This window comes from Pelophylax lessonae, assembly GCF_965119305.1.
Source record: "Pelophylax lessonae genome assembly, chromosome: 11".
In the NCBI taxonomy this organism is placed as follows: Eukaryota; Metazoa; Chordata; class Amphibia; order Anura; family Ranidae; genus Pelophylax; species Pelophylax lessonae.
In genome coordinates, this window is record NC_138778.1 from 16,745,053 (window position 1) to 16,755,790 (window position 10,738).

Consider the following 10,738-nt stretch of genomic DNA (forward strand, 5'->3'; position numbering starts at 1 on the left):
TTTGCATTAGTATAACATTATCTACTATCTTTATTACATGCCACAAACTGTTTTATTTCGTAGAAATTATGCATTGCATCAAACCCTAAGGAAGTGAACAGTTGTTGACGAAACGCGTTGGGATACCAGATGTGTAAGTATGAGCCTCTTGGTTGCCTTTCTTTGTTTTGCATTAGTATAACATTATCTACTATCTTTATTACATGCCACAAACTGTTTTATTTCGTAGAAATTATGTATCGCATCAAACCCTGAGGAAGTGAACGGTTGCTGACGAAACGCGTCTGGTTACCAGCATGCATTTTCATGCCTACCATGGATTATTCTATGGAATACTGAAGTTAACCATGAATATATAATACACTATATATAACATCACAAATCTGTTTGATAATACTGTACTTGTCTGTGTTTACTTTTTGACATTGTATGTTCCAATAAACTCGCATTTTATAATTCATCATTGGGCACGTTGCACCTCATTTAAAGTCCCACGGGACTTATACTATATATATATATATATATATATATATATATAGATATATATATATATATCTATATATACACACACACACACACACACACATAGTATATATATATATATATATATATATATATATATATATATACACATACATACACACACTATATATATATATATATATATATATATATATATATATATATATATATATATATATATATATATATATATATATATATAGATATGTTTATACATATACATATCTATCTATCTATCTATCTATATATATACACAAACACATTTTTTTTTTTTTTTTGTTAACAGAATACCAGTTCCTCTTTTTCATGTTTTTATATAACTCGGTTGCCTCTGCAAACCACATCCTTATTTTCCATCTTTTTATAGCGCTCGGTCAGGTTACATCCAGAAACTTATTTGGAATCAGGAAGAAGATAATTTGCATCGCTGGCTGTAAGCGCACAGAGGATTCTGTGGCAGAGAAGATCCTATAAAGGGAACCTGTCATAACAGAAATATGTAGACGGTGATTGCTGACCCCCTTCTGAAAATGCTCATTGCCTGGGGGTGCCTTGGTGAGCCTCTGGCTTCAGTGCTTTGAGCCCCTGACCTTTTCTCTGACTCTCCTGACATGTATACTTTCCCGGGTCAGCGACCCACAAAGTACTGAAGCCAAAGGATCAGAATACCCGCCAGGTAGCCAAAAGCAGTCAAGCAGCTCTTATGACAGGTACACTTTAAAGGCCCGTACACGCGATAAGAAAATCGTACTAAAATGTCTATGCGGCGAGCGATCGGCTGACTATCTGATTGTTAGTATAGTGCTTTCGAAAAGCAGATTCTGACTGTTTTGAAGGACAAAATCTGAAGGTGCGGGCTAGAAAATTTTGATCGAAGTGAACACAACGAACGATTTATGTTTAATTAGTACAGTTTTCATCCGAAAGACTACGCATGCTCAGAAACGAAAGAATGCATTACAATACAATTCAACACATTACATCGCTTCCCAAGATTTATTCTGTCCTCTCAGAATTTTCGTTGAGTAACCTTTTTTTTTTTGAATGTGAGATTAGCATGCAAATAAAACTGGACGATCATTCGTGACACAAATGAACTGGAGTGTGAGAGAAGCCAATTGGTTCATGTGCTGACAAGAAGCATGCTGATAGGAGGAGAGAGCAGAGTGACAGAGAGATGAGCTCATCACTGTGTTACTTCTTCTTTCACTGTCCAGTCTCAGGCTGGGGGTGACCTGGGCTCAGAGGACGTGGGTTGAATGATACTGGCTAACAGACTGAGAACATTTAGTGGCAAAAAAAATATTGCAGAAGGGGTTTCTGAATTGGAGGTGACTTACACTGCTTGACTTTAAGGGGCCTTTAAATGGCATGGGGTCCATAGGCCAGAGCCTACTCTGCCTTTTGGTAATCTGGCACTGGATGTTTTCTACAATGTAGGATGGGCTTACCCAACTGTCTGCATGCCTGAGCTAAGGGCAGATGGATTCCAGGAAGTAAACTCTACATGGACCATCTTCCCTTACTCAAGAATGCCACGGCCAGAAAATGCTAGGGGGGTGTTTTTCAAAATGATTCCTCAGCAAAATAAAGCATAGAGACATATATGGATGGATGGTTGGATGGATGGAGACATGTATGGATGAGGGAGAGGAGGGATGGAATGATGGATGGAGACATGTATGGATGGGGGAGAAAATGGATGGATGGAGACATGTATGGATGGGGGAGTGGATGGATGGATGGAGACATGTATGGATGGGGGAGAAAATGGATGGATGGAGACATGTATGGATGGGGGGAGAGAATGGATGGATGGATGGATGGATGGAGACATGTATGGATGGCGGAGAAAATGGATGGATGGAGAAGTATGGATGGCTGAGAGAATGGATGGGGACATGTATGGATGGGGGAGAGAATGTATGGATGGATGGAGACATGTATGGATGGCTGAGAGAATGGATGGATGGGGACATGGATGGATGGATGGATGGATGGATGGATGGATGGATGGGGAAGAGGAGGGATAGATGGATGGAGACATGTATGGATTGGGGAGAGAATGGATGGATGGGGGAGAGAATGGATGGATGTAGACATGTATGGATGGCTAAGAGAATGGATGGATACATGTATGGATGGCGGAGAGAATGGATGGATGGAGACATGTATGGATGGGGGAGAGGATGGATGGATGGAGACATGGATGGATGGGGAAGAGAATGGATGTATGAAGACATGGATGGATTGGGGAGAGAATGGATGGATGGAGACATGTATGGATGGGGAAAAGAATGGATGGATGGATGGATGGAGACATGTATGGATGGCGAAGAGAATGGAAGGATGAGTGGAGGCATGGATGGATGGGGGAGAGAATGGATGGATGGAGACATGTATGAATGGATGGAGACATGGATGAATGGGGGAGAGGATGGATGGATGGATGGATGGAGACATGGATGGACGGGGGAGAGAATGGATGGAGGAGACATGGATGGACGGGGGAGAGAATGGATGGATGGAGACATGTATGAATGGATGGAGACATGTATGAATGGATGGAGACATGGATGGACGGGGGAGAGAATGGATGGATGGAGACATGTATGAATGGATGGAGACATGTATGAATGGATGGAGACATGGATGGACGGGGGAGAGAATGGATGGATGGAGACATGTATGGATGTCGGAGAGAATGGAAGGATGGATGGAGACATGGATGGATGAATGGATGGATGGAGACATGTATGAATGGGGGAGAGCAGGGAGAGATGGATGGAGACATGGATAGATGGGGGAGTAGATGGGTGGATTGGGGAGTTTGCTCTGAATATTGAAAATTAATTAAAATACTTTTTTTGGTTTGTGGTGCTCAGATACGGCTTAGTTCCTCTTTGCAGTGTAGAATAGAGTAGGAAGGGGTTAAGACTGCTGTTAGATTTATTTTTATTTTTTGTTTGCTGGCTGTTTCCTGCTGGGGAGAATTCCTCCACTTCCTGTCGTGGAGACAAAACAGGAAGTAAGAAGATATCTCTACAAAGTGTGGGGGAGTCACTTGTGTCCCCATTGTGTCACCATTGTCAGATATTAATTTTCTTCCTGTTTTGGTGATACTATAAACCAGGGGTCTCCAAATTGAGGCCAAAGGGCGGCCCTTTGCTTGCTTTTACATAGCCCTTGGGGCATTATTTCATGCACTGATGGCATAATTCCCTTCCATTGACATCAGTGAGGGGCCACAATTCCTCCCAATGACACTAACCATGGGGCATAATTTCTCCCTGTGACAACAACAATGGGGCTCAATGACACCAATGAAGGGGCACAATTCCTTCCAATGACACCAATAAAGGGGCACAATTCCTTCCAATGACACCAATAAAGGGGCACAATTCCTTCCAATGACACCAATGATGGGGCACAATTCCTTCCAATGACACCAATGATGGGGCACAATTCATTCCAATGACACCAATAAAGGGGCACTATTCCTTCCACTGACACCAATAAAGGGGCACAATTCCTTCCACTGACACCAATAAAGGGGCACAATTCCTTCCAATGACACCAATAAAGGGGCACAATTCCTTCCAATGACTCCAATGATGGGGCACAATTCCTTCCAATGACTCCAATGATGGGGCACAATTCCTTCCAATGACACCAATAAAGGGGCACAATTCCTCCCAATGACACCAATGATGGGGCATTATTTTTTCCCATTGATGTCAGGACACTTTCTAATCCCAATGTCCACAGTCCGGCCCCCCTAAAGTCTGAAGGAGAGTAAGCGCCGGTTCACACTACCGCGGCGCTACTTTAGGTGGCGACCTCGGAGCGGCCGCCACGGACTTCATAACATTGAAGTCTATGGCGGTCGCCTCAAAGAAGCTCCGGACCCTTTTTCTAGGTCGGAGCGACTTGTGTCGCTCCTATTAGAACGGGTCCGCAGCTTCCCTATGGGAGGCGACCTGCGGCGACCTGTGAGGCGACCAGGTCGCCTCACAGGTCGCCCTAGTGTGAACCGGCACTCAACTGGTCCTTTGTTTAGAAAGTTTGAAGACCCCTCCTGCTATAAACTATAAAACGTTGGGTGTCCTGTCGTTACTGTACCTGTGCTGGAGACAGCAGGACAACTAAAGAAGATAAATCTCCCCAACAGAGACACAGACAGCAATAAAAACCCGACAGAGATGACACCGACCCCCCCCCCCCCCCTTACTTTTAAGCAAAAAAAATTATAAAGTTTCATCAATTTTTCAAACTAATAATGTTATGGAGAGAAGTCCAGAGGCCCATACATAGGCGTGCGCACAGGGTGTGCCAGGTGTGCCTAGGCACACCCTAATCACCCCATGTGGTGCATATTCTCCCTGTTTAGAGTCCTGAGCCCCTTTTCTGGGCTCCTAAAAAATAAAAAAAAAATTGTAAAAAATGAAAAATAATATAATAAAAATAAACACTACTAACATGGTTCACTGCCCTACTGACACCAATCTCTGCCCTACTGACACCAATCTCTGCCCTACTGACACCAAACTCTGCCCTACTGACACCAAACTCTGCCCTACTGACACCAAACTCTGCCCTACTGACAACAAACTCTGCCCTACTGACACCAAACTCTGCCCTACTGACACCAAACTCTGCCCTACTGACACCAAACTCTGCCCTACTGACACCAAACTCTGCCCTACTGACACCAAACTCTGCTCTACTGACACCAAACTCTGCCCTACTGACACCAAACTCTGCCCTACTGACACCAAACTCTGCCCTACTGACACCAAACTCTGCCCTACTGACACTGTCAGTATATATACACATGCACGCACCCATATATGTGTTTGAGATTTGGGGTGCGCACCCTAATGCAATAGGCTGTGCACACCTATGGGCCCATAAAATGATATTTTCTTGCGCCCAATACAGTATATGGCGACACTGTATCCTACAATTATTATTATACAGGATTTATAGAGCGCCAACAGTTTGCTCAGCGCTTTACAACATGAGGGCAAACAGTACCGTTACAATACCATTCAATGCAGGAGAAGCAATATTATTTTTGCTGAGAGGGTCACATGGCATTTATTTGTAGCACGGGTGGAAGGGCCCTTTAAGAAGCGGAGTCTGTGTGTTGGCAGGGCTCTGGGTTCACCGTGAATAGTGGCACAGTGTAATCTGCAGAGTCACCGAGCAACCGCAAGCCGCTCCGGCCAACTCTGGAGGAGGAAAAACATTGGCAGGGAGAGGCGAGCAGGCGCGGCACAGACGGCTCCCGCTTACCGTGTTCTTATTCATGAGTGCCATCTCTGTAGGCTGGTACACGCTGCTCCTCATCTGCCCATTGTACCCGCTGTAGGGCGACACCGGTCTCTTGGCTGCTGGAAAACAAAAGACAAGGGTGTAATTATCACCTGGAATACAAAGTCAGAACAGAATGTATCGATTGTGCAATATCCTACCGCTGACTATACATTGTATCCACCGCTGTGACTGCGCTACAATGTACCCATGGTGGCAGCAAAACTAGCCCGTCCAGTGACTAACAAGGCGTGGAGAGCTGCGCAAACATGAGATAAGAGCCAGTGATGAGTAAAACCAGGGCAGGGACAAGGAGGTGGGCAGGAGGGGCGGCTGCCCTGGGCACTGTGGTGTCATGTGAGGTGGGGGGGGGGGGGAAGAGATTTTTGTTAGGAGGAGATAATTGAGGGTGATAATGGTCCTAAGAGGGGCAATTTGGGGAGGTGTGCTAGGAGTGGTGATTTGGGGGGGGATTTCTGTTGGGAGGGGGGGGGAGGGACAGGATTTGTTCTAGGAGGGGGGATTTGGGGGTTTGTGCTAGAAACGGTAACATGGTAGAGGGGAGAAGGGATTTGTGCTAGGAGGGGAATTTTTTTTTTTGGGGGGGGGGGGGGGGAGAGATTTGTGTTAGGAGGAGATAATTGAGGGTGATAATGATCCTAAGAGGGGACATTTGGGGAGGTGTGCTAGGAGTGGCGATTTGGGGGAGATTTGTGTTGGGAGGGGGGGGAAACAGGATTTGTCCTAGGAGGGGGGATTTGTGCTAGAAATGGTGACATGGTAGATGGGAGAAGGAATGTGTGCTAGGAGGGGATTTTTTTTTTTTTTGGGGGGGGGGGGGGGGGTTGTGCAATTCTGGATGATTGGGGGGGGGGGGGGGGTATTTGTGGCAGAAGGGAAACTTTGAGGGAGAGGGATTTGTGCTAGGATAGGGAATTGGGGGAGGGTAATTTGTGCAAAGGGGGGATCTGGAGTGGGGGGGGAGGGAATTGTGCTCAGAGAGGACATTTGAAGGGCTTGTGCCAGGAGGGGGACATTTTTTGGGGGGGGGGGGTTGTGTTGGGGGCATATGGGGAGAGAGGATTTTAGCTGGGGGGGGGGTGAATTGGAAAGGAGGGAATTTCAGTAGGGGGTAAGAATTGTACTGGGAGGAGTTCATGCTTAGGGAGTAAGCAAGCATGCATATTAGTGCACGATTCGTATGGGGTGGGAGATTTTTGCTGACACATACTGGCCATACATCTTGGGGGGGGGGGGGGGAGTGCGATTTGACACAGTCTGCCTGGGCTCTAGATGACCTTGTCCTTGCACTAAGTAAAACACACGTCTCAGTCCGTATTAATAACGTGCATCAAAAACCAAGAGCAGAAAACTAATATGAATAGTGCAGCTCTCTAGTGCATAAATCGTAATATAAAATAAACATTAGCCCACTATACCTGGACTTTCTGTTTCCCAGCTCTGCCCCCATCTTCTTCCTGGCAGCACAGAGGAGGACAGACCTCCTCCTACTGATCCTGCACTTCTTTGTGCAGCTGCAGCATCCCTTCGACTCCACCCCCCCCCGGTCTCGGCATTTGGCAGACTCCGGTAGCTGACTCCAGCCTTCCTCTGGTCCTCCTCCAGACCCTGTATTCTGCTGAAAACTCCAACTTGAGATCTCCAACGACGTTACTTCCGGTGAGTGTCCACCAGGAAAAATTGGAGATTTCAACCACTTGGTGTTTTCACACAACACCGGCAGCCTTTACATTCCGGTAGATGCTTTAATTAGTGCAGATTGTTGGTCCTCCCGCTAGTAACCAAAAACATGGCCGCCTTCAAGGCGGCAACAACTAGCGGGCGGACTAACAATCTGCACTAATTATAGCACCTAGCGGAGTGTAAAGGCTGCCGGTGTTCTGTGAAAACCCCAAGCGGTCAAAATCTCCAATTATTCTTGGTGAACACTCACCAGAACTAACGTCGTTACAGGGCCGCTGATGGGGGGGGGGGGGGGGGCACCAGCCCTCTTGTAGTGGGCCCAAGCACACAGGGGGGGCCCACACAGAGAGGGGGATTAGTGATGGACAACAAATACAGAAATCTTCCTCCAGCACCTGAATCTGATCTGTCCCCCTCCCTGCTATCAGCTTTTATCTGTTGAGAAAGAGACAGTCGTCCCTCACTAATCCCCCTCCCTGTGTGGGCCCCCCTCCCAGCACTGGCTCTAATGTTATCTCTACTCAGGAGTTTATTTGTAACTTTGTTTCTCTCTCTCTGTCTCTCTGATCACTGAGCTCCAACTGCCCAGCCTGGATATTTTTCTCATCTCATCTTCTTTTTTATTTAACATCGTTTTTTTTTCTTAGATTTAGCAGGAATTATGTGAGTTATGTTATATTTGTGTCTGCTAATAGTGTTTTTTTTGTAATTTTAGCTAAATATATCTTTAATATTTTCTTGGGGGGGGGGCCCTGCCAGGTAGTCTGTACGGGGCCCCACGATTTCTAACAGCAGCCCTGCGTCGTTAAAGAATTCGGCCAGTTAAGGTTTTCGGGAGAACACCTGCACTCTCTGCTTCCCATCTCCACCCCCAGCTTCTTCCCTGCAGCAGCAAGGGGGTTGCACTGTGATTTAAGAAAGGGTGGGGGACTCTTGACTTCTGATGGTGGGGGGGGGGGGGGTGGGCTCTTGACATCTGCTTATAATTATTATGAGAATAATACAATACTATTCCAATTGAAAAGGCAAGGGTTGCACACCGCTAGTATCATCCACAAGAAACTTTATTGGTGATTGCTCAGACAGAACACCATGGCAGGACCGTCTTCTGTCTGAGCAATCTCCAATTACTAAAGGTATTACTAAAACCCATAATATTCGGCTACAGAGGCAATTAATATGATATAAAGAGTAGATACTGTAAATTATATAGTCTAAAAGATAAAACTGGCCCTTTGAGGGCAAGCATAATGCTAATGAAGTTGAGTTTGACATGCCTGTCCTAAAGTGTGTATGTTTATAACTGTATGCAGGGCAGCCATCAGGGGGGGACAGCCCATACACATGTAGGGGGCCCAGACATTCTGAAGGGCCCGGCTGCTCAGACCCCAACCAAGGAGACCAAGTTGTTGCAGCCGTAGTAACTAGCAATAGCTAAAACAGGGTGGCCGAAGAGTAAGCCGATGCAGCTGAGGGGATGTCTCTTTGCTGGATTGCGCTGTCTCTTTGCTGAAAATATGAGGCTGTCTCTTTGCTGGATCGGGGTGTCTCTTTGCTAAATATATGAGGCTGTCTCTTTGCTGGATTGGGATGTCTCTTTGCTAAATATATGAGGCTGTCTCTTTGCTGGATTGGGATGTGTCTTTGCTAAATATATGAGGCCGTCTCTTTGCTGGATTGTAATGTCTCTTTGCTGAATATATAAGGCTGTCTCTTTGCTGGATTGGGATGTCTCTTTGCTAAAAATATGAGGCTGTCTCTTTGCTGGATCGGGGTGTCTCTTTGCTAAATATATGAGGCTGTCTCTTTACTGGATTGGGATGTGTCTTTGCTAAATATATGAGGCCGTCTCTTTGCTGGATCGGGGTGTCTCTTTGTTAAATATATGAGGCTGTCTCTTTACTGGATTGGGATGTGTCTTTGCTAAATATATGAGGCCGTCTCTTTGCTGGATTGTAATGTCTCTTTGCTGAATATATAAGGCTGTCTCTTTGCTGGATTGTAATGTCTCTATGCTGAATATATAAGGCTGTCTCTTTGCTGGATTGCGCTGTCACTTTGCTGAAAATATGAGGCTGTCTCTTTGCTAAATATATGAGGCTGTCTCTTTACTGGATTGGGATGTGTCTTTGCTAAATATATGAGGCCGTCTCTTTGCTGGATTGTAATGTCTCTTTGCTGAATATATAAGGCTGTCTCTTTGCTGGATTGCGCTGTCTCTTTGCTGAAAATATGAGACTGTCTCTTTGCTAAATATATGAGGCTGTCTCTTTACTGGATTGGGATGTGTCTTTGCTAAATATATGAGGCCGTCTCTTTGCTGGATTGTAATGTCTCTTTGCTGAATATATAAGGCCGTCTCTTTGCTGGATTGTAATGTCTCTATGCTGAATATATAAGGCTGTCTCTTTGCTGGATTGGGATGTCTCTTTGCTGAATATATGGGGATGTCTCTTTGCTGGATTGGGACGTCTCTTTGCTGAATATATGGGGATGTCTCTTTGCTGGCTTGGATTTATTTTCAAATATCTTAAGTTGTAAGAGTGTTAAAATAGAAGTGGGTGCACTGAAGGACTCGTGGGATGGCCAGTGCGTGGATTAGGTTGGACGGCCAGAGGGCAGACCCTGCAAAATGTTGGTGGTCAGGCCTAAAGCTGTGTAAGGGGCCCCAAAATGTCTGATGGCGGCCCTGACTGTATGAGCATGATATTGGGGGTCAAAAGTGATATCAGGGATTAGACATGGTTCTATGTTCTCTATATGACCACAGGAACTAGATCAACTGTCAAACTATTGCTTCAATCATCAAGTGAAGGTATAAAATATTCTGATTGCTCACCTGCTTGCGACTCGTCCATAGAAAAGGCTTTGTTTTCCACGTACATGCTCTGAGTACCTTGTTCCTTGAGGATCGTTTCATAACCCACCCCTCTTGTCGGGTAGAGCTCCTCTTCGAAAGTCTGCTCCAGACTTGGTTTGGTCAGCTGAGAGATCTCAGGAATAATGTAGAAGAAGATGAAGGCCCAGGCGTTAGACACAAGAGCGATGGCCAACGTTGGGTCATCCCAGTACAATGGGTTTCCAACCTTGCCGTTTCCATAAACGTACATAACAATCCAAACAATCCAAATGCAAGCAGAGAGGAAGAGGGTGATGATGATGAAAGCGGAATGCTTCTTCCAGTGACCATATCGCC

The 10,738-nt window shown here is 45.6% G+C and overlaps 1 protein-coding gene across 2 annotated transcripts in view; it reads right to left on the bottom strand.

The window, feature by feature from the left end:
* The window catches only part of GPRC5C (G protein-coupled receptor class C group 5 member C), a 38,521-nt gene that overhangs the window by 1,236 nt on the left and 26,547 nt on the right, over positions 1 to 10,738 (bottom strand). Inside the window, exons 2-3 of one of the 2 annotated variants that reach the window (XM_082271819.1) lie at positions 10,382 to 10,738; positions 5,821 to 5,915 (exon numbers count right to left, since the gene is read on the bottom strand). The exon at positions 10,382 to 10,738 is cut by the window's right edge and continues 676 nt beyond it. In XM_082271819.1, the coding sequence (XP_082127945.1) occupies positions 5,821 to 5,915; positions 10,382 to 10,738 (452 nt within the window). Of the gene's footprint in view, positions 1 to 5,820; positions 5,919 to 10,381 lie in introns of both variants that reach the window. The other variant, XM_082271818.1, reaches the window with a different exon arrangement.